The 26,959-nt window shown below is 48.1% G+C and overlaps 12 protein-coding genes across 12 annotated transcripts; 7 read left to right on the top strand and 5 right to left on the bottom strand.

The window, feature by feature from the left end:
• Positions 1–540: 540 nt before the first annotated feature.
• On the top strand, positions 541–1,359 carry PHATRDRAFT_11041 (predicted protein; the record flags this gene model as incomplete). Its single annotated transcript, XM_002178480.1, has 3 exons — positions 541–891; positions 930–1,006; positions 1,065–1,359. Coding segments are annotated over 3 exons (723 nt in total), but the record flags the coding sequence as incomplete, so codon positions are not given.
• Positions 1,360–1,717: 358 nt separating this feature from the next.
• Positions 1,718–3,754, top strand: PHATRDRAFT_50796 (predicted protein). The gene is made up of 2 exons (XM_002178479.1): positions 1,718–2,523; positions 2,614–3,754. The coding sequence occupies exons 1-2, from the start codon at positions 2,250–2,252 to the stop codon at positions 3,711–3,713; spliced, it is 1,374 nt and encodes a 457-aa protein (XP_002178515.1). The 5' UTR covers positions 1,718–2,249; the 3' UTR covers positions 3,714–3,754.
• A 257-nt stretch (positions 3,755–4,011) lies between these two features.
• On the bottom strand, positions 4,012–5,000 carry PHATRDRAFT_33833 (predicted protein; the record flags this gene model as incomplete). Its single annotated transcript, XM_002178193.1, has 4 exons — positions 4,012–4,279; positions 4,354–4,371; positions 4,452–4,613; positions 4,639–5,000. 4 exons carry the CDS (start codon positions 4,998–5,000, stop codon positions 4,012–4,014), a joined length of 810 nt encoding a protein of 269 aa, XP_002178229.1.
• Positions 5,001–5,233: 233 nt separating this feature from the next.
• On the bottom strand, positions 5,234–6,925 carry PHATRDRAFT_26077 (predicted protein). The gene is made up of 4 exons (XM_002178192.1): positions 6,182–6,925; positions 5,983–6,085; positions 5,890–5,903; positions 5,234–5,814 (listed from the first exon to the last, which is right to left on the bottom strand). The coding sequence occupies exons 1-4, from the start codon at positions 6,787–6,789 to the stop codon at positions 5,307–5,309; spliced, it is 1,233 nt and encodes a 410-aa protein (XP_002178228.1). The 5' UTR covers positions 6,790–6,925; the 3' UTR covers positions 5,234–5,306.
• Positions 6,926–7,539: 614 nt separating this feature from the next.
• PHATRDRAFT_3687 (predicted protein) lies at positions 7,540–8,256 on the top strand (the record flags this gene model as incomplete). Its single annotated transcript, XM_002178478.1, has 1 exon — positions 7,540–8,256. A coding segment is annotated over one exon (717 nt), but the record flags the coding sequence as incomplete, so codon positions are not given.
• An 881-nt stretch (positions 8,257–9,137) lies between these two features.
• Positions 9,138–15,036, top strand: PHATRDRAFT_44406 (predicted protein; the record flags this gene model as incomplete). The annotated part of the gene is made up of 6 exons (XM_002178477.1): positions 9,138–9,548; positions 9,684–11,457; positions 11,536–12,462; positions 12,533–13,442; positions 13,673–13,718; positions 13,756–15,036. 6 exons carry the CDS (start codon positions 9,138–9,140, stop codon positions 15,034–15,036), a joined length of 5,349 nt encoding a protein of 1,782 aa, XP_002178513.1.
• Positions 15,037–15,772: 736 nt separating this feature from the next.
• Positions 15,773–17,948, bottom strand: PHATRDRAFT_44404 (predicted protein; the record flags this gene model as incomplete). The annotated part of the gene is made up of 1 exon (XM_002178191.1): positions 15,773–17,948. One exon carries the CDS (start codon positions 17,946–17,948, stop codon positions 17,037–17,039), a length of 912 nt encoding a protein of 303 aa, XP_002178227.1. The 3' UTR covers positions 15,773–17,036.
• A 699-nt stretch (positions 17,949–18,647) lies between these two features.
• Positions 18,648–19,886, top strand: PHATRDRAFT_33827 (predicted protein; the record flags this gene model as incomplete). Its single annotated transcript, XM_002178476.1, has 1 exon — positions 18,648–19,886. One exon carries the CDS (start codon positions 18,648–18,650, stop codon positions 19,884–19,886), a length of 1,239 nt encoding a protein of 412 aa, XP_002178512.1.
• Positions 19,887–19,979: 93 nt separating this feature from the next.
• Positions 19,980–21,855, bottom strand: PHATRDRAFT_18945 (transport protein). Its single transcript, XM_002178190.1, has one exon. The coding sequence runs from the start codon at positions 21,715–21,717 to the stop codon at positions 20,029–20,031; it is 1,689 nt and encodes a 562-aa protein (XP_002178226.1). The 5' UTR covers positions 21,718–21,855; the 3' UTR covers positions 19,980–20,028.
• A 370-nt stretch (positions 21,856–22,225) lies between these two features.
• PHATRDRAFT_50793 (predicted protein) lies at positions 22,226–23,675 on the top strand. Its single transcript, XM_002178475.1, has one exon. The coding sequence runs from the start codon at positions 22,400–22,402 to the stop codon at positions 23,627–23,629; it is 1,230 nt and encodes a 409-aa protein (XP_002178511.1). The 5' UTR covers positions 22,226–22,399; the 3' UTR covers positions 23,630–23,675.
• A 125-nt stretch (positions 23,676–23,800) lies between these two features.
• On the bottom strand, positions 23,801–24,836 carry PHATRDRAFT_44401 (predicted protein; the record flags this gene model as incomplete). Its single annotated transcript, XM_002178189.1, has 2 exons — positions 24,405–24,836; positions 23,801–24,320 (listed from the first exon to the last, which is right to left on the bottom strand). Exons 1-2 carry the CDS (start codon positions 24,761–24,763, stop codon positions 23,801–23,803), a joined length of 879 nt encoding a protein of 292 aa, XP_002178225.1. The 5' UTR covers positions 24,764–24,836.
• A 129-nt stretch (positions 24,837–24,965) lies between these two features.
• Positions 24,966–26,167, top strand: PHATRDRAFT_44400 (predicted protein; the record flags this gene model as incomplete). Its single annotated transcript, XM_002178474.1, has 2 exons — positions 24,966–25,663; positions 25,758–26,167. The coding sequence occupies exons 1-2, from the start codon at positions 25,066–25,068 to the stop codon at positions 26,165–26,167; spliced, it is 1,008 nt and encodes a 335-aa protein (XP_002178510.1). The 5' UTR covers positions 24,966–25,065.
• Positions 26,168–26,959: the final 792 nt, after the last annotated feature.

Raw genomic sequence — 26,959 nt, 5'->3', positions numbered from 1 at the left:
AATTTGATAAAAGTAAGCACGAGCCTTCCGCAAAGCCAAGCATGACGACGACGTGACATGACAAGAAGAAACACCAGAGCACATTGGTGCCTTTCGTGGCTTACAGCTTACGCCGTAGTCTGTAAGGTAGCGTCCTTGACCTTGACGAGAATTTTCGCAAGCCAAGCTTTTAACGGTGACAGGACAAACAAACCCTCGGACCTTGGCAACGCCCAGATTGGATCCAATGTTAAACACGGCTTCCCCCCATCGATAACCAAAGACTACACAATCGATCGAAACATCACGGTCAAGTCGGATTCTCGGATTTCGGAATCGCTTCCATTGCAGGTTTACAGGGGAGCTCGAGTGCCCCCCAGAAAACGGCTCCCAATGATTGATCTTTCCGACTCTGTCCACGCCGCATTCCCCAGCTTTTCGAAATCTTCGGATTTCCTTTTGGAGAAGCTTGACAGCCTTTCACACAGCGAGAGACGCAGCTTGCAAATGAAAATCGCTGCCGAAGCACGCGCGTCCTTACCACTCGATCCGAGACACCACTTGCACATTCTTTACTGCGACGAGCACATATGTGTTGTGAACAAACCCAGTGGAATTCTCAGTGTGCCCGGTCCACGCCGGAATCCATCTATCGCCAACTTAGTGTATGAAATTTTAAATCCACCCATTGACATTGATCAGATGGTGGTTCATCGGATTGATATGGATACGAGCGGCGTCCTGGTGTTTGCCCTCACTGAGTTGGCGCTCCGTCAGTTGCACGATGACTTTCGATCGCGCCGCGTCAAGAAAACGTACGAGGCCTTGTTGGCGGGACATTTTCGCAAAGCGACACAGGTCGAGATCGACGTCGCGCTAGAACGCGATCCTTATCACCCACCTTTTATGCGTGTGGCGCAAACATCTGTCCGTGTACCTGCCAATGATAGCGATATTGGGAACCGCAAAGATCAGCCACCTATTCACGTCAATTTTCGCAAATTTATCAACCAAGCGCCCAAGCCCAGTCTGTCGACCATGACTGCAGGATCCTTGGAGTACTTATTGTCGTCCTCCGAAGACAGCCTTCCCGTTTCGAGAGTCCATATGTCACCCCACACGGGCCGTACACACCAGTTGCGAGTGCACGCCGCTGCTTTGGGATACCCGATTATAGGAGATGACATTTACGGCTTTGAAGGAGAAGGTGATTGCGGCGTGAACAGTACCATTTTGGATCAACTCATCCCCAATCGAATGTCTTTGCACCAACAACTGCAGGAGCTGCAGTTGCCGCTCTGTTTGCACGCCAAACAACTGTGTATATTTCATCCCTTCAGCGGAGCACCCATGATTTTCGAATGTGAAGCCCCCTTTTGAGAGTTTTGCAAGAAGCAATGCTTTAAGAGGTGATAAAAAGGCACTCGACACACGCATATACTGATTGGAAAACGTTAGAGCTCGTGTCTATTTAAACGAGATCACCGATCTTGCAGATGCAGTCATCAAACACCTAGTTCGAGTATTTGCGACCCAGGCAATTGAAAGCTAAAATCAGATTGTAATCTATCAAAAGTCTGTTCTCATCGCGGGATTTGTTATCAAATCTAGAACTGTGCAGCTTGGTCTACTTTATCCGCAACACTTTGTGTATCCAGTCCAACTGTTAGTTACACTTGATAATACAACAAGTTGCATCAGTTTTTACAGTTATCACTGGTAGAAAGTCTGGTCTGATCTAATCACGAACTTGCCCGTTTGTCGCTTTACCGTCTGGAGTAATTTCGACGTTCTTGGAAATTCCGAACTCCTCCTTCCGCTCTATCGTTTCGTGGTTGCGAACGTCGCGAGGGCCAAGCAACCCACAGAACAGCACGGGGAACATTAGGTATATCACTGTCAGTCCACCTTTCCGGTCTTGTCCTGCCTTTTGCCCGTGTGCATCCTCCGCTCGTGTTTGGTGTGAGGGCTTCCGGTTCTATCTCCAACGGGTCGGCTTTCGTTTCGACGTCCATCCGAAAGAGTATAACAGTGCCGAGCGCAAACCGCATCCTTCGCCCAAAGCGTTTTGATTGATTGTGATAGCCACTTGCGCGAGACAAAAACAGACCGCATTTCTCGTCGATCGGTGTGTTTCCGTTTGCAAGCCTTGTTTATAGGGTAGCGTCCACTTTCAGCAATCCAAAACCCCGAGTACAGAAGGCCGTAGCCGTAGCGTCCCCTTCCGTAGGACTTTGATCCAGCAGCACAGAACTACCTCACTATTCACCATGGGCGACAATAAAGATGAACTCGACCAGCAGATTGAAATGTTCAAGGTCAAAAAGCTCATGAAGAATTTAGAAGCCGCACGCGGAAACGGAACGTCCATGATTTCCTTGATTATTCCCCCGGGAGACCAGATTTCCCGGGTGAACAAGATGCTTTCCGACGAGTACGGGACGGCCTCCAACATCAAGTCGCGAGTCAATCGGTTGTCGGTACTCTCCGCCATTACCAGCACACAGCAGCGTCTGAAGCTTTACAACAAGTGTCCCAAAAATGGTGCGTTGGTGCGGTGGAGGACAGCGGAACGCGGCGTGCGGAAAGCAAAAGTGTGCTCACATCCGTGTCTTCTTTTCTGATTTGGAACAGGACTCGTAATTTACTGTGGAACAGTGATTACTGAGGATGGGAAAGAACGTAAGGTCAATATAGACTTTGAACCTTTTAAACCCATCAACACCTCACTTTACCTCTGTGACAACAAGTTTCACACGGAGGACCTTCAGGAGTTGTTGATGGACGACGAAGCATTTGGCTTTCTTGTAATGGACGGTAACGGCTGTCTTTACGGAACCGTACAGGGCTCGAATCGTGAAATTCTACACAAGTTTAGTGTAGATTTGCCCAAAAAGCACGGACGCGGTGGACAGTCCGCCTTGCGTTTTGCTCGTTTGCGTCTGGAAAAGCGACACAACTACGTCCGCAAAGTGGCGGAACTAGCCACACAACTTTTTGTAACGGATGGACAGAGACCTAACGTACAAGGTCTCGTTTTAGCGGGTTCGGCTGATTTCAAGAGTGAGCTGATGCGCAGTGACTTGTTCGATCAGCGGCTATCCAAGATCGTAGTCAAGATGGTGGATGTTTCGTACGGCGGTGAGCAAGGCTTTAACCAAGCTATTGAAATGTCCGCCGACGCGCTGGCCAACGTCAAGCTAATGAAGGAAAAGAAACTTTTACAAAAGTATATGGACGAAATCAGCCAGGATACCGGAAAGTTTTGTTTCATGGTAGAGGACACACTCAAGGCCTTGGATCTTGGTGCTGTGGAAGACCTGATTATTTGGGACAACTTAGAGGTGATGCGATACGTTCTGCGGAATCAGACAACGGGCGAAGAGAAGGTGATCCATTTGACCCAAGAGCAAGAGAGTGACGATTCCCACTTTCGAGATTCCGAAACAGGAACGGAATTGGAGACGGTGGAAAAGGAAACGTTTGTGGAGTGGATGGCGAACAACTATAAGAGCTTTGGTTGTAATCTGGAATTCGTGACTGACCGTTCCGGCGAAGGAACTCAATTTGTGAAAGGCTTTGGAGGGATCGGTGGGATTCTGCGATGGAAGGTTGATTTCGTTGAGCTGAACAACTTTGAAGAGGCTAACCAGCTCGACGCGGAATCCAACGAAGACGATGCTTCCGACCAGGAATCTGAATATGGCTTTGACGACGGTGACTTTGGATTCTAAGCTTTTTCGCGCGTATTTAAGTTAACTTCGTCTTTGTAGCACGCTTCTACTCCCTCTTATCAGTACCCTGACCGGAGGTCGACGATATTCAATAAATCCTCTCCTTTGATAAAGCGAGGAAGATTTTCTTTTACGAAAAACTCTGTTGCTTGTTGCAGTTTCATATCTGTTTGGTCCATGTTGTGCGGCGAAAGAAGCACATTTTCAAGATCCCAAAATGGCGATTCGCGTGACAACGGCTCTGTTGCGAAGACGTCCAATCCTGCGCCCTTCAGTTTTCGCGTCGTCAAGGCGTCGATCAAGGCGTCTTCGTCTGCAACCGCACCACGCCCCAAATGATGAATACGGCATTCTCTCTAGTGTGATCAAACTGTTCTTTTCCAATCATACCTCGAGTTTGCGGTGTTAACGGAGCAGCGCACAATATATAGTCCGAGTCGGCAAACAATCGATTGAGGCTGGCGGTGTCGTTTCCATACACAGCGTCGCACAGTGAGTCGGGTTTCGGGTTGCGACGAAGGGCAATAATTCTCATACCGAAAGCGGATGCTAGTTTCGCACATTCCCTGTAAACACGACATTAGCCTGCAGTTCTTTTGGCTACAGAACACGAAGTGATCCCAGAACGTCAAAGACTTACCTTCCAATGTCACCAAATCTGAAGCAGATGTGAAATCGAGGTGAGCCTTTTCGTTCATGGTCATTTGCGATGAATCTACAGAGGCCGGCGTCTCTTACCCAATAATCCCAAGCGTAGCGCCCTTCAGTTCCCGGACTGTGTACTTTTCCCATTGTTTGACACCCTTTTGTCGCAACAAGCGTGGCAGATCTTTGGCACTTCGTCGTGCGAGAAAGGATGAAAGCCGTGAGCAATGCGACAGGCAGATTGACCACGAATCTCTGTACGAATACTAACCATACTCACAAGTACAAGCATGCCGTCAGTGCGTATTCTGCGAGTGCTTCGCTGAAGGATCCCTTTGCATTCGTCATTGTACCCGTCCACGACTTAAGAGTATCCGTCATCACGCTGTCAATACCGGCCGCTCGAAAATGGACCCATTCCAAACTCGGTAGCTCGGAGAGAAAAGTCGATAACAGATCTTTGACATCCAAGTAGCTCACAAACACAACGTTGGCATCCTTTGAGCGCAGCTCTTCGAAATTAAAATCTTTCAGAACGGTACCGGTAGCCACGATTTCAGTATCCACGGGAAGATTTCGGAAGACGGCTTGCCAGCTCGAATCGTTGGAATCGGACACACAGATAACTTTGGCCTTGCTCATTTGAAACCCCCCTTGCAGATTTAGTAACTACGGTGATACCCGCCAACCTCTTTTTTGATTCAAGACTTGTTTACACTAAGCCATGGAAGAGAAAAGAGTTTAGAGTGAAGTCTAGGGTCCAAAGGACGGCTTGAGAAATTATTTGAAAAAAATTGCTAAAAAAACTTGTGTTTTTGGGGCACGTCTCGATGACGCAGTTACGAAGCACAGCATAAATAATGTAGATTAACAGTAAAACCGTTTCTTTTCGTTTACATTAATGTAAGATAGGTTAAAAGCATCCTCATGTTGCTGTTCTAGCAATACCTAGTATCCCGCCTTGGCGTCGACGATATTGAGCAATTCCTGACCCCGGACAAACCTTGGCAGATTTTCTTCCACATAGAACTCGGTCGCTTCGTGCATGAAAGTTGCGGTTTGGTCCATGTTGTGCGGTGAGAGCAGCACGTTGTCCATTTCCCACAAAGGCGAGCTATTCGGCAGCGGTTCTACCGTGAATACATCCAATGCGGCGCCTTTGAGTTTACCGTTACTCAGTGCATCGGTCAAGGCAACTTCATCGACAATCGGCCCCCGTCCAAGATTTATAAAAACGGCCCCTTCTTTGGCATGATCGAACTGTTCTTTACCAATCATTCCGCGGGTTTCGGCCGTTAAAGGTGCTGAGCACAGTACGTAATCTGATTCGGCAAACAAGCGATTCAAACTATCCTTGTCGTTGCCGTACACTTCATTACAAAGTGGATCGGGCTTGGGGTGTCGTCGTAACGCAATGATCTTCATACCGTACACGGCCGCCAGTTTCGCGCAAGCTCTACAAGAAATAAAATGCATTTTGAGTTTGGACTGAAAATCCGTTCGTAAGATGACTGCATTTTCATGTACGTACCGTCCAATGTCACCGTAGCTGAACTTGAACAAAAACTGCCTGTAAGAAATTGACCTTTACAAAGAAAAAGACGAGCAGAAGTGCAGCAGATACGTACCCAAATATACCCAAGGTCGCACCTCTGAGCTCCAAGACATTGTATTTGTCCCAACACTTGACTTTCTTGTTGCGCATCAACCGCGGCAAGTCTTTGGCACTAAGGAAAAGCAGAAGCTGGTAAGGCTCAGAAGAGTCGAAGACTGGTGGTTGACTTTACCCTACAAGCTCGACACATCAGTGCTGTACGACTTACAAAAACGAGCAGGCCATGAGTGTATATTCTGCCAACGTACTGCTGAACTGACCCTTGGCGTTCGTGAGCTTGCCCTTCCAGGATTCGAGTGTAGGCGATGTGACGAAATCAATGCCCGCCGAGCGAGTGTGCACCCATTCAATCTCCGGCAGTTGCGTCAACAGCTGGGCCAAGGGTTCCCGTGCCTGCGGGTGACTGACAAAAATGGCATTGGCGCCTTCTCTCTCTAAAGAAGCAACGTCAAAATCGTCCATGGTAGCGCCAATGGCAAGAATTTTAACTCCTTCCGGCAGGGGAGCGGCCCGGTTGAACGGATTGTTGGCGGGATCTTCTATATCCGTCAGCGAAATAACATTGGCTTGCTTTACGATCGGCGTGTTGGTAGCATAGGATCGACGTTCAGATGTTTCGCGGTTCCAGTGCAGAGGCTCTGCCGATAGTGGTGGCAGCGATGACAATCGTGATGCACTGTCCGAAGTCAACGTCGTCCGAGACCACCGTCGGCGACGAAAAGTACCGGTGAAACCGGCAGCGCTCCGTCGCAGCAGCAGAGACATGACGAAAACAAAAAATTGGGGCCAATGTGTCACCGACAGCGGAGCCAACATCAATCGGATTCGCCTTGGTGAATAGATCTCACAGTCAAAAGTCTTTCGAATTCACTGTCAGAGACCCCGACGACTCCATAAGGGCTCCAAGACTGATTGTGAGACGTTCGATATGGTATCCATCATCTGGTTTCCAACAGGATAATGCTATAGTGTGTCAAAGTCAAAGAGAAGACGAGCAAACGTGCAACAGGCAGACTCTCTGCCAGGCAAAATTTACGGTAGTCCCATGAATCAATATTTGGTATCATGGGACTCTCGACCTTTACAGACTTACAGTTAATTAACTCTGAATATGTACAATGCGACATCTGCTGACTGTGAGAGGAAAGGCCAATTCCTGCTGTCGTCGGCCAAGGATTTGGTTTCACAATCCAATACCCGATACCGCTCTCCCCATCAATCTACATTTCCATTCAGATCGACAAGTGTTTTCGTAGTTACTTTTGTCCCACACAACACCGACTCCTATTGTAGAAAGGCAATACCATGGACTTTGCTAGGCCTCTCAAGATACATGAGTCGATCGCTTCCAAGTCGAAAATACGGTACATTTCGCTCCGGCAAACTTCTGGGGATGCCTCCAATCGTGAACCAAGATCTCTCGACGAAATGCAGCTGCAGGCGGCGAATGAGGCCGCCCGAGATATGATTCTAGGCCCTCACATTTCCGGAGATGATTCCAAACTCGATGTGTCTAAGATAGACGCTTCGTTCTTTACCGAACGACTGTTGCCTGACCAACACGAAATTCGAACAGGTGATCTCGTGGTCATCATGGAGAGCTTTGATAATCTTGCCTTTGTCTACGCAAAAGAGGGTGAGATCTTTTCCAATCGAAACGGAAACTTTCACCATAATGACTTTATCGGTAAGCCCTTTGGCTGCAAGATTCGTTCTCGCAGTCATCGGGGATACGGCTTCGTCTATCTGCTGAAGCCAACACCGGAATTGTGGGCACGTTCCTTGAATCATCGGACACAGATTGTGCATGAACTCGATCAATCCCAGGTCATTTTTCAGCTACACTTGAAGCCAAACATGACAGTCGTGGAAAGTGGAACAGGAAGTGGAGCCATGTCGCACGCCATCTTACGGACCATTGCACCGCATGGGAAATTGCACACCTACGAATTTAACGAGCATCGAGCAGATACGGCTCGCCACGAATTCGCCAATAATGGCGTCGGACACCTGGTGTCAGTTCACCACAAAGATGTTTGTGGAATTCGGGGAGACGGGGGCTTTGATTTGCCACCGCAGTCGGTGGATGGAGTATTTCTGGATTTGCCTGAGCCTTGGTTGGCTGTGCCGCACGCCGCGTTTGTGATGAAACCCAACGCAAGATTGGCTTCGTACAGTCCCTGTGTTGAACAGACCCAGAGAATGGTAGAAACCTTGCGACAATCGGGATTTCATTCAATCAAGACGATGGAATACCGGTTGCAAGAACATTACGTGGATGAGTTTGAGGGAGAAAGCCCACCGAAGGAAAAGCGCTTACGCGTGTGTATTGAGCCGCACCATGTTGCTCATATTGCTAAGAAGCAAGAAAGAACGGAGGTTCGTGAATGCGATGATGAAAAGGACAGCGACAGCCATGGCTTGGAAAAAGAAAGAGAGAGCGAAGCAGGTATCGAACTATCTCGTAAAAAAGTTGGTCAAGATTTCGCCGATTCAAGCACCAGAACTTCTGCAGCCGCCTCGCTGGATGTTACGCAGAAGAAAATGATCGTTGCTCGACCTTTTGTCATGATGCGTGGGCATACCGCCTTTTTGACATTTTGTTCCGCTGGAAATGTTACGAAACCGAATCCTATCATCAATTCGAAGAATCTCATCTAGTTCAACCAGAGCTCGAAGCGCATTGATAAATAGTGCATCGAAAAGGTTCAGCATGAAAAATGGTGATGAGTTTTTTGGAACTGCAAGTTTTTACTTTGAAGCATGAAGTCCGGAAAACGAAAAAAATGAAGCAAAAAACGCTGCGATTTTTCGATATAAGACTGCGTTCCTCTGGGTTAATAGTAGTAGCTTTGGTTACTCTATCTAGAGTGTAGTCGTATCTGCTAGACAGTGAAGAGCCCGACTTCGAAGCAGTATAATGTATGTAAATACCGTAGCCCTACCTCAGCCGGAATAGAGTGAGGCATCCTGTGGTTGAGGCCGCTAGGTCTTTGACGACGGCCAGACTCACATGTTTTGTTTACTGACATGACTTCTGTTGCGCCTAGTTTTGAAATAGGTGCTGTTCTGACAACTGACAGTGAAGCTCCGGTCCAAATCTGAAACCATTGCGGTTGACTGAATTTCTCGGAATTTGCAACTGTATTGACTTTTTAAAGACAATGGAAGAATCCAAGCGAGACACCGAAATCGCAAGGTCGACGGAACAGCCCACGGATATTCAGAAGTCCCTGCCGGTAACGGCATTGCCCGTCGGAGACAAACAAGTGCTGGATACCGAAGGCGAAGAAGGACTCAAGAATAAGGAAGGTTTGAAATGTATAGTGGATGCCACTGGTATTCAGGCGTGCGAGAAAGCACTAGAAGATTCCAGCGAAGGAAGGGCGACACAAAAGGAATCCATTTCCGACAAACAACAAAAAATGGAACCTCCTGGAGAATCAGTCTCTACATTCAACGAACAGGAAACATCTCAGCTTGAAGACCGAAAGTTCCCAGCTGCTCCGCCGAATTCGTTGGAAGACCAATTGTCCGTGAACGTGCTCCCTGACGAAGCTGCTGCTGAAACAACTGTAAAGGAATATGTATGTGTTGGGCCCTCTTCTGAACATGCCGACATAGGGCCTGTTATTGACAGATGCGGCGATCGGGAAGACGTAGCAACTAACAACTCAGCTCCCACGAAGGCCGCTCCTCTTATTGACCAGGTTTTGATGGCCGACCTCTCCACTGAAAAAGAATTTTCACCGCCACGGCTTTCAAAACTTTCGAAGCCGGCGAACAAATTTGATGCCGCCACAATGGACCCGACTGCCGTTTCACTGGAAGATGCCTTTGATTCTTATGCGTCGGTACGGAAACGAAAATCGAAGAAAAGAGAAATCCAGATAAAGATCTCATCAATGGCGACAGTGAAAGACGAAAGGATGTCTTTTGGTGAAATTGCCCCTGCTCGCAGGGGTTCTGCCCACCTTGTCTTTAGGACTGAGTTGCGCCCAGTATGTGAGGTAGGAAGTGAGTTTTACGGAATTTCTGGTCTTGCCGATAAGTTTGAAGTAGATATGAAAGACTCGCTATCATTTTTTGAAGAGACGCATGAGGAGCAAGATGCGGCCTTCAAGGAGTTTCAGCTTAAACGTGGATTGGAAGAGATGCAACGAAAACTTCGCGAAGCCGAGAACGAGGACAAAAAAGGACAAAAGGAGATAGCAGAGTTGATTGGGGCCATGGCAAAAGATAAACAACTTTCGGCTGAACGCAGTTTTGAAAACTACAAGGCCAAATACACTGACGATGAGAGTCGAGACCTCCAGCGATTGCAAGCCTACTACCAACAGAAAACGGCCTCCAGTCAAAATAAAATCAATCAAGGTATCAAAATTCTTCAACGGCGTCATCAGAGAAATATGCAACAAGCTATTCAGCAGCATCGGGAACAGGTCCAACAGCGCCACCTCCCGGAACAAATGGCTTCTGCAGAATGGCAATCCACATCTCAGCAGATCCAAGCAAAGCAGCAAAGGGAAATGCAAGACTTTAGTGCGAAAGGTGAAGAAATTAAGGCCAAAACCGATACAGATTGCAGGCGAGAGCAGGAGAAGATTCGCAAGCAGTATGAACAAAAACGTCTGAATATCGAGATCAACCGTAAAAAGCTATTTTCGAAACTCTATACTCAATTCCAGCAGCTTCGGCAGCGCTATCTCAAACGACACCTGCAAATGGTGATGCAGAGGAGAAAGAATATAGAAAAAGCTTATGCTGTTGAGCACAAAACCATTGATACGGGAACGAAACCATTGGGCAATGATAGCGCCTACACTCCATTGGAGCTGGCAAAAAGCACGTTGCAAGAAAAACCTGAACATCAACCACCGTCTCCGATTAAATTTTCTCACCGTTGGACTTCCCATGAAAAGTGTCATTCTGCTGGAGGTGGCGCACGGCACAAGCACAGAAAGGGAGTCATGAGTCAGGCCAATAGACAAATATCCATCGAAATACACAATGAAGGGATTTGGATTTCCAGTCTCTCGAAGAGCTGTCAGCCAGAGGAAGGGGCAGAGAATGCCAGCCAGGATGAGCTACTTCCATGGGGTACCAACGCCTATAGTGTCCTCGAATCCATTATATGCGGCGAGGTTCCACATTATTTAGACACCTTTGATTTTGGAGAAACAGCTACAGCTCAAGGCGGTCAACTTCGGTGCATTCTCACAGATCTTCGAACCAGCGATGAGACAGCATCATCCCAGCGGTCCCTTGCTTTCAGGGAACAAGAGGACGCAAACTTGGCAAACCTTGAAAAGCAGGTTACCGAATTGCTCGAAAAGACCTCCGAGGCAGAAAAGGCTGTGACACGATGCAGCGAAGAAGAGAAACAATGTCATACTTCGTTACAAACTGCATGTAAAGAATTGGAGAAGGCCAAGAGGACGCAGGACGACTTCAGGTCAAAATTTCGTAACTTTCTTGGCCCAGGTGTGTGATTCCCATCAGTTTTCATGCTGTTGAGCTATCGTCTCGTAACTCATGCAATATTTGCTTTTCGTCTTGCAGATGGCAATCCGATTGCCACAGCCAATCCAAATGACAGACAAGAGCTCATGAAGGCGATGCTTCGATATAAATCAAACCTTGAGAATGCTATGAAGAATGAAAAGTCAGCCAAGCAGTCATTGGAAGACACGCGGACCAGGCTCCAGAAGCTTCAACTGTTGATGAAAGCTGGATACAAAAATTCAGGCATCGCTACTAACGCATTGAAGAAGAGGAAGACTGTTCTCGCTGCAGCGAGGGCGGGCCGAAGTAGTCGCTTCTCGAAGCAGTCAGAGGTCGCGGATTCTGAGCGAGCAGCTGTTCGCGTATCGGACATTTTGTCTGCTCTAAAGAGGACTGCCGAAAAGAGACGCGATCAATCGAATCAGAAAAAAAGCAGCAGCTTTAGTAGCGCCTGGATTCAATCTTTTCCTGGGCTACCTAGCTCATTGAAAAAGAGTCTTTGGCACAAGATGCATCGCAGAAAGCATCAAATAGTGCTTCGTCCGACGCAGGAGTCAATGATTAACGACTTGCGTAAGTACGTGGAAACCAAAATAGGTGGCGAGAAAGCGAATCGAAGTCGAATCGAACAGGAAGCTCTTGAGTCAAAGCTGTTGAACGCAGAGCAACTGTTCCTACTTGCGATGCATCCTGCGTCTGATCTGGAATTTCCTCGGGCGCCTTCATCGAAATCAAACGAGGAATGGGCTGAGCCTGGCTGGCAAATGGTTCTGACAGTGCCATCCAAAAAGAATAGCGGGATTCTACCATGCACACCTAGTTTTTCACTTCCGGAAATTAATACTTGCGAAATGTTGTCGGCAACTGGTCGCCAGGCTTCGTCGCTTTTTAGAACTTCACAGCTCAAAGGGTTGGTAGCACCAATGTCTGCATTCGCGGTCGCTTCAAGTCCAGCTGAAACGACCGCCTCCTTGGCAAACCCAGGTGCGTGCTACAGTCCTGTCAATTGTCCTTCAAATTTATCAGTCTTCTCATCGTTTCCTCGTTGCCGTAGTTATATGGTCATCGGGGGATCCCTTCTTTGCTACAGATGAGGATACGGCCCTTGGTTACGCATTCCATGCAAAACAAGCACCAACGAAGCCCCCCCTTCAAAGCAAAAAACCATCCACCGCAAAAGATCCATCAAAATTCGATACGATGAAAGCTTTGTACTCGGCATCACAGAAGAGCAAAACAAGCGGACTTAAAACTGTAAATCCAATTACCGGTACAAAACGGAGCTCGGTTGATAGTGCAAAGCTTGATAAGTTTCTGCCAGTGACCACAAAGACAAGCTCAGAAGCTACACCACACAAAAGAAAGACGAGCGATGTATCTCAAAGTCAAAGTCGAAAATTAGGACGGAAATTAGATCTGATCTCGGAAGGACAGACTGCTGTTGCAGCAGGGAACACAGCAACACAGTACAACCAGTACATGAAACAGCAAATACAGCAACCGCAGCACTCCCAGCCACCAATTCAACAGCAGCAGTATTCTGATCCAGCATCCCAGGCTATAAAAAGACAGCAAAGTTTGACCAAGCCACACCAAAGTCAACCATCACAACAAGTACAGACTCAACAGCACCACCACCAACAACAAATTCGGCACCCTGCACAGCAGCAGCAGCTCCAGGGTACACCGCAAGCAAATCAATATTCATCTCCACAACAACGTCAGCTTGCACAGCTTCAGATGATGCAACAACAGCAGCATCATCAACAACAACAACAATCAACACCACAGCAACATCACCAACAACCAACTCAGCATCCTCATCAGGCGCAGTCACCGCTTCATCAAATCACCCAACAGCCATCTGTGAAAGCAAGTTTTAGTGCTTCTCAAGCAATGCAGCCCATGCAACAGTTCTACGCTCCGCTGACCCGTCCTACTGCTCCAAGTGGACAACATCCACAGTATCAATCGCCAGCTCCAATTCAGGGACGGGTTATGCCAAATAGCAATTCGTTCAGCGGCAATATCGGCCCCCACGACGGCCAGAATCCGGCGAACGGTCCACCATAACTCTTTAGTGTAAAGTAGCGATTGTACGGATGTTGGGCGGTACTACACTCACCTGAGCTTCTTGCGTCAAGGATTTTGGGACGTGAAATAAATATAAGCTCTTCCATACCACCTTTTACAGGGTGAATCAACTCGACAGGGTATTTCACCCTACCCTTACTTTAATTGTAAGTCGCTAAGTATCTACTGTCGCATAATTCACAGTCAAATGTACTGTCGCCGCCAACTCGTTGGCATTTGCGCTTCGGTGAAATTGATATGGGAAGCTCATCGCAACCAAGCTTTCTGTCAACACGAGAACAGAATATACTACACAAGCCTTATCGAATACCCAAGAGCGCAGTCTCTTTATTTCACACGCTGCCAATGACAGCTCTCAGCAAATCATCGTCTTTTCGAAGCGTCGCGCCCTGCCGCGTCTGCTTGTTTGGTGAGCATCAGGATTACCTCAATCTTCCTGTGATTGCTTTCGCGGGCCCAATTCACTGCTGCATCCATGTTTCACCCTTGGTCGATAGAGAAGATCACGGAGATACCACGTTGAAACTCCATGTACCTTCTCTTAATAAAACAGCAATCTATAATCTGCGGAGTCTTCCCCCTCGGCAAGGTCCTGACACCTCGAATCCCGACTTTGCTTTGGCAGCGATACATGAAGCTATCGACGATGGCTGGATACTAAGTTCAGCCGAAGCGATATCAACGACCGATATTCCGATGCAAGCCGGCTGTAGTAGCTCAACCGCCTTTGTCGTTGCATGGGTCCAGGTACTTGCAACCCTTGCGGGTGAAGTTTTGACACCAGTAGAAGTTGCCCAGCGAGCACACCAAGCTGAGGTGACACATTTTGGAGCGCCGGGAGGGACCATGGATCATGTCACCATAAGTTTAGGTGGCCTTCTCCGGATCGGTCCAGCTCCGTGGGACTACGAGATCATTCCCAATCCTGAAAACGGCGTTTGGATCTTGTCGTACTCAGGAGAACCAAAGGAGACTTTAAAACATCTGAAGCGTTGCAAATCGGAGCGTCTAGCCGTGTTCGAAAAGCTACGTCACGATTGGGATAGTAGCGCAGTACAAGATCTTGACAACAATGAGCTAACACTTCTGCAAGCCACTCGTACAAACCGAAATACAGAGAGAGAAGCCTTTCAACTCTGGAGATCTACAGCAGCTAGCGGAACAAACGGAAAGGCCCTTGGCTTTCTCATGTCCACACACCACGGAGCTTTGCGCGATGGTCTTGGTCTAAGTACCGTTTCTTTAGAGACTATGAATAGGGCTGCTTTGGATGCGGGTGCGTGGGGTTTCAAGTTGTCGGGGTCAGGGGGTGGAGGTTGTGGGGTGGCTTGGGCGTCTGTTGACAAGGCTCATAATGTACGACGTGCTTTGGAACTATGCGGAGCTGGACCTACATGGATAATACATGAGCCATCAAAAGGAGCTTCAGTTGAATTTGATATGGATAAAAAAAAAGCATCATGAAACTTTTCTTGTTCTGAGGAGTTCTTGGAAACGAATGATGACTGGGATCGTTCATTGGCTCCATTGTCACCCCGAACAATTTTGGTCCTTTTTACTGTTAAAACGAAAGTATGGAATCACTGTGGGAATAGTTTTCTGTCAAGGCAAGGAAAACCTTCGACCATTTCAAGTATATCCATACTCATTTTAAATTTGAGAGACGAACTTTCAAGAGAAAGCCACTTGTTGGGATGAGCAGCGGTGAAAATTGCACTACTTTGGGAAAAATTGAATTGTTTCTAAGTATCTTTATTTCATGCGGCTATCGTCATGCTTTTCGTAGATGTCGCCTATTTTATCAGACCCTGTGGATCTATCTAAGCAGAAAGAATGAATTTGGAGAGAACTGATTGTTTTAAATTGCCTGAACATCATGAAGAACCATTGTAAATGGGTTTAAAAATAAGTAAAATGATTGCTTACAAAGTATTTCCCGCGAATTAAAAACACTTACTTTTGAATCGGTTTATTTTTTCCCAAATAGTGTAATTTTCACCCCTGCTCATCCCAAATGGATTTTCTCAAATTTCAACTCATGCATGACGAGGACAGACGAAAATGTGTTCGACTACAGTAAACGTTAGCGATGTGCTTGAGAGTGAACAAGGAAGCATCCTACCTCTTCGCTTCAGGCCGGCAGGTGCCTGATGTCAATTCTGAAAGTGAATAGTGGATTTTAGGATGGAATGCGCATAGCCACATGGTACGGTCGCGAGTATATTCATGTTGAAGAGATCCAATTAAAAAATTTCAAAACAACCGGAAGGTAGAAAGCTTTGGTCCAATGTACACCCGATAACACACGTCCGGACAAAATGGGTAGTCGCGGAAAGATGAATGCCGACAATCTCGTCATGGTAAAATGCGGCAAAAAATCGTCAGAACACGCTTTCCTCGTTAGCGATAGTCGGGATGTTCACGACGAAGACGGGAACACTCTAGTGCGTGTAATATGGCTTTCAACGGAAGAATCTGATTGGGTGAAGGACGCAGATATTGAAATGAAGGCACTGCGAACACACCGCAACCGTCGTACTCCTGCAGAAGCAACCGAAGCACTGGAGCAGCGAATCAAATCCGAAGTGCAAGGCAAACAGTATGAATCCTCGCTTTCGTCAGCCAAGACAAACGGACAGCAATTGGCCTTCGAGAAGGCTACGGAACGACAAAAAACGAGGTCTTCCGACACGTCCCTATCCAATCTCGATAAGAAATATGATAAAACGGTCGCCAAGATACCCGAATGCAAGCTTATCCGCCGTCCTCAAAGACGGAGGAAAGCAACGATACAGCAGAAGCCTTCACAGAAAAGAAACAAGAGAACTGCGTTTTGCTCACGATCAAGCAAACGTTCAGTGGCAGATGATGTGCTGCCAAATCTAAAAACAATTCGACCAAGTTTTACCCATGGTGGACCTGAAATGGGAGACCGCCTGGTATTACCTGGCAGCCAAACACATCGGATTGGCGAGGTTGTCGGAGAATCGTATGTCTACCGTCGCGGCTTGAAAGGAGAAAGTACTCCTGTTCTCCTTTTTAGTCGCGTGATTCAGCTCGCATGGATCTCTAAAGGAGGTATTTGGACTAGTCGCAACTACTTCGAGGAAGACTTTGGACCCTGTAAAGCTACTTATGCGACTAAGGTCATCCCTGATGAACTCAGCGGGCTTGAGGATAGTAGCGGCATTTTGATAGAATCTTCGGATGAGTCATCCCGTTCAATCTGAGACTCGGTTGAACATGGAATTATGTGCTTCAAGGTAATGCACACTAAAGATCCAGTTTCGCGTATTGTACCGTTTGAGTCCTGTACATGAATAGCGAATGCATCGGGCGGGCAAGCCCCATGTTTTCAAGGAGAGAGCAAAATATTAAGGAACTACCTCTTGTGCCCTCGTGCGATGTGATTCGATCGAGATGGTCTGTATGCGAGCGCCTCTGGATTTGCGAATCTCATCTAGTCATCCTTTGCAATGCAGACAATGCCCTCTCCACTGCCGGGACCAATATGCATCCCCCCGTCCAGACAAACGTTCGCCTCTTCGGTACGCGGCAAAAGACATGCTACAAACTGAGCAGGTATCGACGTCATGTGGCACAGGATGATCCCGCGGAAACGACTCTCCACGAGATGGATCATATTCGAGGCATGGCTTACAAATGTACAAAAAGAGCGGCTCGGGCTGCAGAGAGGGTTCATCCTGTGGGTCAGTTCCTTCCAAGTCACCCAAATCAAGTCTAGAAACATCTAGAGGTTGTCGCTCCACGGAGGCAAACCCAACATAGTCGCGAACAGACTTAAGCTTCGAACGTGGCGTCAAAACAAGATACTGGCCAGACGGCTGGCATAACCATGACTGCAAATTATTCAAAACAGTGGATAGTAGAACCCCATAGGGCTGTCGCCCCCCACCACGCTGTCTTGAACGAAACAAAAACGTATCCAAACAACCCTTGTCCAAAATCACATCAAATTGACCCCTCAATTCTGGGCAAGTTTCAACAACATTTAGAGTCTGGTATCTCAAACGCTCATCAGAAATATTGGCGTCTCTCTCTTGACATTTTTTAATGCAAGTTGAGCTGACGTCGGTCGCGATCACTTGTAGCGTTTCTTGCCAAACGAGTTGATCATTGGTAGAATTGTTTGGTGCACGAGGCTCTGTGTCAAGAAGGTATCGAAATAAATCCCTTGCTAAGCTAGACGTCCCACAACCGATTTCCAAAATGCGACAGTTTTGTTTGCGTGGTACATGGTGAGCTAGTTTTTGGAGAAGAAGAGTTGACGGTTTTAGAATCCATTCCTTTGATTGTTCATCTTGATGGGTTTTGTAGTAATCATCCCAAAATTGCAGGGTCCTTTCCTTCTGCATGGCGACTGTCCTCTGCTTTGGTAGGAAATACAGAGACACGAATCAATATGCTACGCTCTTCTAGAGCTCTGTTGACTCAGGGCTTGATGAGCAATGCGTTGTAAGCGCTAGCTGGGTCTCTCGTTGTCATGGTTGGTTGTTCGCGTGCGAATAATCCCTACGGTGAAATAGACCACACCAGTGTCAATCTTTTATTGTCCCTTCCCTTGGTGAGAAAAAGGGTTTCCAGGTTTGCAGGGTTTCCTTTCCAGATTTTTAACTTCACAGTCAAAAGCAAACGACTGTGACATGAAAACTTGAATTTATTTATACTTTGTTACATTAGTACGACGTGAATACTAGCTAGAGCCAGAATCCGTCCTAATCGAAATGGAGCGGAAAAGACCCGTTTTCAAGATATGTACGACAGGAGACGATACAAGAAACGACGACTGTCGAAGGCCAACAACCATAGCAACCCAGACACCGTGCTTTTCCCATCTTTTATCGCTTCAATGAAAGGCACCGATACTGCCTATGACAATGAATACCCGTGGTTTGAGCGGGTGTTGATCCTAGTACCGATCTTCGTAGCTCTTCTAATATTGCTGCCTTCGTTTTGCAGCAGTGTGCGGAAACCGAAGGGTGACTGACTTTGTCACGGACAATCAATTCATCTTTTCCTTCGATCAGATAAAAGCACCTTTTGGCGGAGCAATTATGGAAGAACGAACGGAAGAGTCTCCGCGAGTCCACGCACCGTACCCTTCTTGGCATAACCCAGTCGCCGGATCCGTGGCTGGTGCAGGTTCCCGGATGGCGACGGCACCACTCGATCTCATTCGAATCCGTCGGCAGCTCAATGTTGTATCGTACCCACGCGAAAGCCTCTGGGGATCCTGGAAGTCGATCGTCAAGAATGAAGGGGGAGTATCCGCGCTTTTTCGAGGAAACGTCGCGGCCATATTTCTGTGGATCAGTTACTCGGCAGTGCAGTTTTCCTTGTACACTCAAACACGAGACTGGCTGATTCAACACGCGCCAGCAGCAGATCCGGAGGATTCCGATTCCGAGCCTGCAAAGTACTACAGGTCTGGTTCCGCGTTTGTTGCTGGTGCAACAGCTGGAGTGTGCGCTACTATAGCAACCTACCCCTTCGACGTATGCCGGACAACATTTGCAGCCCGTGGAATCCAGACCACGGGTAGTGCATTGACGCCGTCCAAACCGCCACCCATTACCCCCAAGGCCACCATTCACCACATGCCGTTTTCGTCGCTCGTGGAACCCATGATTCATGATCGCGGACGGTTTGCAAGCTCACCACCAAAACCCATCTCGACGCCTCCTCTGCAGCCACACCCTTCCTTTACTGTAACACCACCGACGCGATTGTACGATTTTGTGTGGTACCTTTATCGCCAAAAAGGCATTGCTGGGTTTTATGCTGGTGCTGGACCAGCCGTGCTTCAGATCATTCCCTACATGGGTATCAGCTTTTGGCTGTACGATCAATTGACCGCCGGGGATCGACGAGTTGCGCTCTCAGCGTACGCGGGATCCATTTCGGGAGCTGTCAGTAAAATACTTGTGTACCCCATGGACACGGTCAAACGACGGCTCCAAGCCCAGGCCTTTTACGATAATTCGAGTGCGACTGAAAGCAGGACAGGAGGGAGCGAGCGCCGGAGGTTGTACTCGGGTCTTCGCGATTGCTTTACCCGAGTTATCAAGGAAGAAGGCTGGGCTAGTCTGTATCGAGGGGTTGTGCCGTCTGTTCTCAAGACTACCATTTCTACAGGACTATCGTTTGCGCTTTTCCGATCCACCAAAAATATCTTGGAAGGATTGCATGAGGACTGCCCCTCAATTCAAACTTCAACATGGCGGGAAACGCCACCCGATGCCAAAAGTTTGGCATCTACAGATGATCGAATATCCGACGAGCGCAAGCGGTAGCACAATACCAGTACGATTTCTCAACAATAGATAAACCTTGTTGGATTAACCGTTGGCGAAAGTCCATGTTCGTGTAGAATGCAAACCGTTTATAGACCTATACAGTGCAGTATACCAAATTAGCTTTTCTCTGGTTCCCTATTCACGACGTCGCCGCAGCTTCGAGGGCGACGTTCCCCTTGAGACGGAACATGTACACAGTGGCCAGTCCCAAAGCACACGACGAAATAGACAGGGCGCCCTGTAGTCCCAGCTTTTGAATGGATAAGAAGACTCCCACTACCAAGACATTTAACGGGATTCCAAACAAGTTCATAATGACGGAACGGTGTGAATCTGGAACATACTTGCTCCGTAGCGTTCCAATAGACGGGAAGTACATACCGACACAAGCTTCAAAGGCAAAAAAGGCCATAATCATGCCCGGTAACGATGGAGCATTCATACCAGTCAAAAAAGTCGCGGTCGCCATGGCAACCGTTGCGACCAACAACATGGCAGCGGTTGAGTTTTCGGTCGGGACCGTCATTTTCCCCAACTGTCCGAAAAGCGTCGAACCCAATAGGCAACAGGCCATGAAGCACGAAAATATTGTCCCATATGGCGTAGCAGCTGTCGCACCAAAGGCACGTCGGACAGCAGCCGCAATGGCCGGAGGCCACTGCAAGACAAAAATATACATAGCGGCTTCGAATAAAGACTGGACGCCCCCGACCATCATAATTTTGGGATCTTCCCTGATAACCTGAATGGCTTCGCGAATGGTCGGTTTTTCATTGTCAATCGTTTGGGCTTTGTTTTCCTTCCAGGACCAGGCGGCAAGTAGGCCACCCAGCGCCAAAAAGACCGTCGAGAGCTCAAAAGGCCCGGTGGGACCCCGTTGCGAGGCGGCGGTCGTCGCCATTTGTCCGGCGAGAATCGCAACAAGCGAATCTCCCGCATACGCCAGCCCAAAGGTTTCTCCCAGGTACTTGCCGTCGGGGTCTTGTCCAACTATTTGCGATTCACCAACTAACCACGACTCGGGTGCGGAAAATAGCAAACTGGTACCAATCCCCGACAGCATGCGTCCTAGCAATAGAATTTGGAGGAGCGGACTTTTGGTGGAGAGTGCCCCGAGGGCGTAAATGGCACAAAAGGCGAGAGTCGCTTTTTTGCGTCCGTACTGATCGGCGGCTCGTCCAACCGAAGGTCCAAAGAGGGCCGTGCTGGCAAATCCGGTCAAGAAAAGGCGACTGACCAGACTCATCGATGCTTGGGCGCCGCCAATCATTTTGGAAGCATAGACTTCGTAAAAATAGGGACCCTGCATCCAATCGGCGCAACGCAGCAACCAAAAGACGGCGAGGAATCGTCGTTGGAGGTTCTGAATAGCAGGAGCTTTGACAATGTTCTTTTTGAGACTGTGGTCTACGTTACTGCGTTGTAGTATTTTGGCAGCGGCAATGAGGACTGCCAGACTCAGGAGCGTTGCGTTGAAGAGCGACTGGGGCGTGGCGGCACACTGAGAGAGTTTGGTGGTCAAAGTAGTCTGCAGCGTGGAAATAGCGCCACCACGGGGGATTGCCGTTACGGTAGATATCGATAGCAGTTGTAGCGAAGCAGGCACGGTGCTCATATGTAACTGTGAAGAGGAAAGCGTCGTAGCGAAAGGAAACGGAGACATTCCCAAGCTGTTATATTTTCTTGTAGATGCCGACCCCGATCGACGCAAGAAAAGTTGTTCAGATTGGTGTGCCGGCGAGGCAAAGGCTGTGACTGAAGTCCTTGCTGCTGCGGATAGTAGACTGACGGTGCACCAGTACTTGACGAGAGAATATTGATTCTTCATGACGAAACACTTCAGTCAAGTCTGGGAATAACCACCAGGGTAGTCAGTCTCTCAATTGCAACGCAGAGCCTTCTTGGTCTCACTTTCCAAAAGGACTGCTGATTACTGTAAGTTAATATAATGCTTGCTATGTTTTGGATATTTTCCAAGTCTAGCAAGAGAAGATGTCAATGAACCAAAACAACAACCTTCGTACATATCAACACAACCAAGCTCCCGCTGACGGGAAGTCCTAATACGAATCCCCCCAAAATCTATCGGCATCAAGTCGGAGCTGGATCCTGTCTCCCCGTCGTCGGTCGCTGTGTGTACGTCAGCTTGTGGACTCATCACCTTTCCTCAAAGTCATCTCGAAATCTGGCTGGAAGGGAATGTCTGACATGCGTCGTCGTCTCGCTACCATCGGCGTGGTCGTAATGCTTTCACAGTCAGGAAACATCCCGTGAGGTGTGTCTCGATGTCGGTCAAGCCCACATCATTGCGAGAGTGATACAAGCAATTTGTATCGCCGTAATCATACACGTTTGTGCTTCCTGACCCATCTTTATCAGTGTCTCTGCTCATTGCCAGTTACGCACACAAAGGGTTTCTTTCCTACAAAGCTACTCCGTTTAGATCGAACCTTGTGAAGGGAGAATATCTGCTGCCGTTGCTTTGACTTTTTGATTGCACAAACAGCAGCATGCGATTCCTTCTTCCTTCCGTGCTCGCGCTACCCGTGCTAGCGTCGGCGTTTCAACAACCCCATCCACAGCAATGGCTCACCCCAAGTCACCGGCATGTAAAAGGTCGTAGTCCAAGTAGCTCTACTGCAGCGACCTCGGCTCTGTCCATGGCGGTAGAAACCAAAAAGCCTGGAACCGCCAAACTCGACGTTGCCTGGGAAGAACTCGGCTTTGAGTTCCGACCGACCAACTCCCACATCAAAATCACCTACAAGGAAGGTAGTGGGTGGGGTGAACCAGAGCTCGTAAAGGAGCCCTACGTCAATTTACATATCGGCGCCACCGCCCTGCACTACGGACAGTCCTGTTTCGAAGGACTCAAGGCCTTTACGCACGCCGACGACGAGGTGTACGTCTTTCGCCCCGAAGAAAATGCGCACCGCATGCAGTCCTCCTGTGAGAGGCTCATGATGCCCGTGATGCCGACGGAAACCTTTGTCAATGCCGTGAATACGGTTGTTAAGGACAATATTGAATACGTGCCCCCGTACGGTTCCAACGGTGCCTTGTACATTCGTCCGCTTCTGTTCGGTTCCGGCCCCCGCATCGGTCTACAACCAGCCGACGAATACACCTTTTTGATCCTTGTAATCCCTGTCGGCGATTACTACAAGGGAGGCCTGGCAACTCCCGTCAACGGCTTGCTCATTCAGGACTTTGACCGCGCCGCACCCCGAGGGGTCGGCGCCGTCAAGGTCGCAGGCAACTACGCCGCCGACCTACTGCCTAACATGTTGAGCAAAAAGAAGGGGTTCCCCATTGGTCTCTACCTGGATTCCAAAACACAGAATTTTATTGAAGAGTTCAGTACTAGCAACTTTGTGGGTATCGACAATAGCAAGAACGCCTACGTGACCCCCAAATCGCCTTCCGTCCTCCCGTCCATCACCAACAAATCGCTTATGCAGATTGCCAAAGACGAAGGCATGACGGTAGAAGCCCGTGATGTGACCATTGCCGAGCTCGAAACTTTTGACGAAGTACTGGCGGTCGGTACTGCCGTTGTGGTCACTCCGGTCGGTAGCATTACTCGCTTGGATTTGCAGGAAGCCGGTGACGTGAAACGATACGAGTTCGGGACCAAGAACGAAATCGGTGAAACTACGCGACGGTTGTACGATCGCGTTCGGGCCATTCAGAATGGCGAAGCTGAAGACGTGCACGGATGGAATCATCGAGTGCAGTAGACTTCCTCATAGCGTGACCATAATAAAGTAAAAGAACATTACAATCACTTGGACCGATGTTTTTTTAAACCAGTGTGAAAGCTGTCATGAGACAACTTTGCATGACACTCAAGATCATTGAATTGTGCTGTATGTTGCCTGATCTGTTTAACTAGGTTCACGCCTGCGATATTAGGCCATGCTGTTCATAAATGTGTCAAAGGATTCAAAGCGCGGAGACCACTCTAACGCCTTGTTACTTGAGGATCCATCGTACACCTTCCCCAAGGCCATGCCATTCAAATTTTCGGATGCAAATGTAGGCATTGCACAATCTTTATAGGTTTTTGCTTGCAGCGCGCTTTCGCAGATTTGTTTTCGTGTGAGAGGATGACCATCACTGATTATAAAGGCTCGACCTTCGCAGACGCTGGAGCCAGCTTTGAGCGCCGATAGACAGGCACTTGCGGCATCCTCGTAATGCAGTAGATTGATGATGCCTTCGGGTAGCCCGGATATTGGCTTCCCGCTGGTCAACCAAAAATTGTGAGCGCCGCGATCTAAATTGTAGAGACCAGCCAACCGCAACACGCATCCGCCAGCGTCTAGAGCAGCCTTTTCGGCCTTCACGAGGCGTCCGACTCGTACACTCGATTCAGGATCAGCAATATCGGATGTTTCTGATACTGTTCTAGAATCCCCAGGTCCGTATCTGTTCGAAGAAAGAACGTCAGAAGAATCTCGATGTGGCAAATGAAATGGTGCTTAGAGATTCGCTGGCCCAACAACGACTTACACTGCACCGCTGGAGGTAAACACGAAAACGCCCCCTTCTTCCGGTCCTGCCCATAGCGTATCGGCGGATTTCCGTACGTCGGCTGGGTAGTCTTCAGAACCCGAAGGCGGCGCACAAAACACGATATGCTTGAATTTGGTTTCCGTTCCTTCACATTCATCTGTGGTCAATAGCTGGAAACGATCTTCGCTATCCATTCCGACTTTTTCTCGGATCGCGTTGTGATTGGTGGTAGTTTTTGTAATGCCTGTAAGCTTGATTCCATCAAACTCAGGCGCAGACAAGATCTGTTGGCATAAACTGGTACCTAGAACGCCAACTCCGATGACAGCACACCCCGATGATGTCTTCGTCGCCATGGCCAAAGCCGATGCTAAAATAGAAGCAAGTGCAATCGATACAGAAACGATGGACGATTTTATGAGTCGAAGATTCATCTTTCCTGATAGAAACGTGGGCCCCGGTGAATCTGAATTTACTTGTACAGGAAAAGCAAAGTATGTTTTTGGAGTGAGTGAGCGCAGTCTGTCGACTCGAGAGGTTCAAAGTAAAGATCGAGGAGATTGGACAATGGGGGCGACGTTAGAGGTGAAGGCACGGTGATGCATCTGACGTCAGTGAAGTACGATCGAATCGGTTTGCGTTTATTCGGGAAGTTAACATGTTTGTGTTGGTAACTGTCAGAACAGATGAACGGCATGCCAAGCATTTACCGTCAGAAGTACTCCTCTTCATTCAACCACTACCTACCATGAAGGCAGCGTCCGCTTCTTTCTTACTTTTGGCAGCAGAAGCGACTGCCTTCTCAGCTCCAAAAGTAGGCGATAATGGAGTGCCGAAATCTATGCAAAACCCAGTGGATAACGCCGGCCGGCGCCAGATCCTATCGTCACTCGTTGCAAGCGGTTTCAGTGGAATGATGGCATTTTCGAAAGTCCAATCGGCTATCGCTGCCCCAGCTGCACAGGATTCGCTAGATGTTGAAAATTTTCTTCGGACAGGAATAGACCTCGGGGGAAATATGGGAGTTAGTAGCCAGGCTGGAAAATCCAGACCCCAAACAGGCGTAGTTCTCCGAGACGGGAGCGAAGTGCAGCAGGACAGTGCCGGAAACGTACTAGCGGAGATTTTAACGGGAAGCAAAGCAAATCCCTACGCAGTTCTGGTGAGCTTTGGTAGTCCTTGGAAGCTTGAAACAGGACCTGTTTTTGATATTGAATGCCGCGATGCAAAAACTGGAGACGGGGCGTTTGTGGCCGGTACGTACTACACGTTGAACCTGCATCGATGGTAGGGATAGTTGGCTAGAAACCATTTAAAGATTCTGAAGTGTTCTTACCTGCTCTTTTCCAGTCACAAACAATGTTTCAGGGAGAAAACTCGACGATCTTCCGTCCTCTTTCTTTCTTGATCGCCTCTTCGAATCTACAGGTCGCTTTTCTTTTTATGGCCCACCAACCGACGTCAAGATTAGGAAGTCGGACACGAATGGTAACTACCGCGTCATCGAAGTCTCTTACAGCAACCTTTCCCAATCAACCAATGCTGAAATTCCTCGTCGAGCAGTATTAGTGGCGACAATTCCAGCTGGAACAAACAATGCGGTAATGCTGGTTGGTAGTTCCACAGCTACCCGATGGCGCAAAGGGTCGGAGGAAGAAGTCCGGAACACAATTGCTTCCTTTCGTGCGATTCCTGCACCCAAGTCGAACCTTAAATTGCGTTCCAAGCCGCGTGGCGGCGAACCAATTGATTTCACTTAGGAACTTTCCAAGACTTCTGGATGCTACGGAAGAGAATGATTTGTTTGTGGTTCTGTAACCTTTTTTAACGTAGCATCAGTGATATAACTCATTTATCAAAAGCGAAAACTACATATTAGATAGCGCGCGCATTAAAGAGATTGAGGCTCCTATCTTACAAAATTAATGCATTATATCTCAACGACAAGCATTATTTGTGGTACATCACAACCCGTCGTTCAGCTTCTTCAATTGATCCCTTAGTCTATCGCTCAATTTGGTAGACTTATCTTGCTTTTTGCTGCGTTCCTTCAGTTGTTTGTTCATTTCTTTTGTTCCTTTTTCGCTCACGTCACTCATAAAGAACCTTGTACCCACACTGACGGCTTTGGCAGCGACAATGGATTCATTTTTTCGATTGATCGCTTTCGAGGTGTCTATCTCGTCTTTAAATGATGACGTTTTCGATCCTTTCGCACTGAAGCTTTTGCGGCCCTTTGATACACTTTTGGCTTTGACGGTCTTTCGCTTTTGCGAGCCTTGGGATTTTTTAGGTTTGGATAACTTGGCCGATCCTTGTGCCATGACTGATGGTGAGGATTAATTCCAGACTATTATCGGAGTTTCGCTTTTTGCTGAACTGCTATTTTTTCAAATAAAAGGAGCGGAGCGACAATATAGGTTGCAGACCTATTGGTGCATATGGCTGATTGATCTTGATGCCTTACTATTGAAGATAGACAACCGTCTCGTCTCTCACATCCAGCTTGGAAATGGACAAGACAAACTGTCTGTTTGGGTAGAGGTTTTTCG

This window comes from Phaeodactylum tricornutum, chromosome 4 (assembly GCF_000150955.2).
Source record: "Phaeodactylum tricornutum CCAP 1055/1 chromosome 4, whole genome shotgun sequence".
NCBI classification, from domain to species: Eukaryota; Bacillariophyta; class Bacillariophyceae; order Surirellales; family Neidiaceae; genus Phaeodactylum; species Phaeodactylum tricornutum.
The sequence above is the reverse complement of the archived record's forward strand: the minus strand, read 5'-3'. Positions and strand labels throughout refer to the sequence as shown.

Coding starts and splice junctions, on each gene's coding strand:
- PHATRDRAFT_26077 (XM_002178192.1), bottom strand. CDS start 6,789: ATGTTGGCTCCGCTGTCGGTGACACATTGGCCCCAATTTTTTGTTTTC. Junction 6,086..6,181: donor CTCATGGCCTGCTCGTTTTT/GTAAGTCGTACA, acceptor GCTTTTCCTTAG/TGCCAAAGACTTGCCGCGGT.
- PHATRDRAFT_50796 (XM_002178479.1), top strand. CDS start 2,250: ATGGGCGACAATAAAGATGAACTCGACCAGCAGATTGAAATGTTCAAG. Junction 2,524..2,613: donor CAACAAGTGTCCCAAAAATG/GTGCGTTGGTGC, acceptor GATTTGGAACAG/GACTCGTAATTTACTGTGGA.
- PHATRDRAFT_50793 (XM_002178475.1), top strand. CDS start 22,400: ATGCGATTCCTTCTTCCTTCCGTGCTCGCGCTACCCGTGCTAGCGTCG.
- PHATRDRAFT_18945 (XM_002178190.1), bottom strand. CDS start 21,717: ATGAAGAATCAATATTCTCTCGTCAAGTACTGGTGCACCGTCAGTCTA.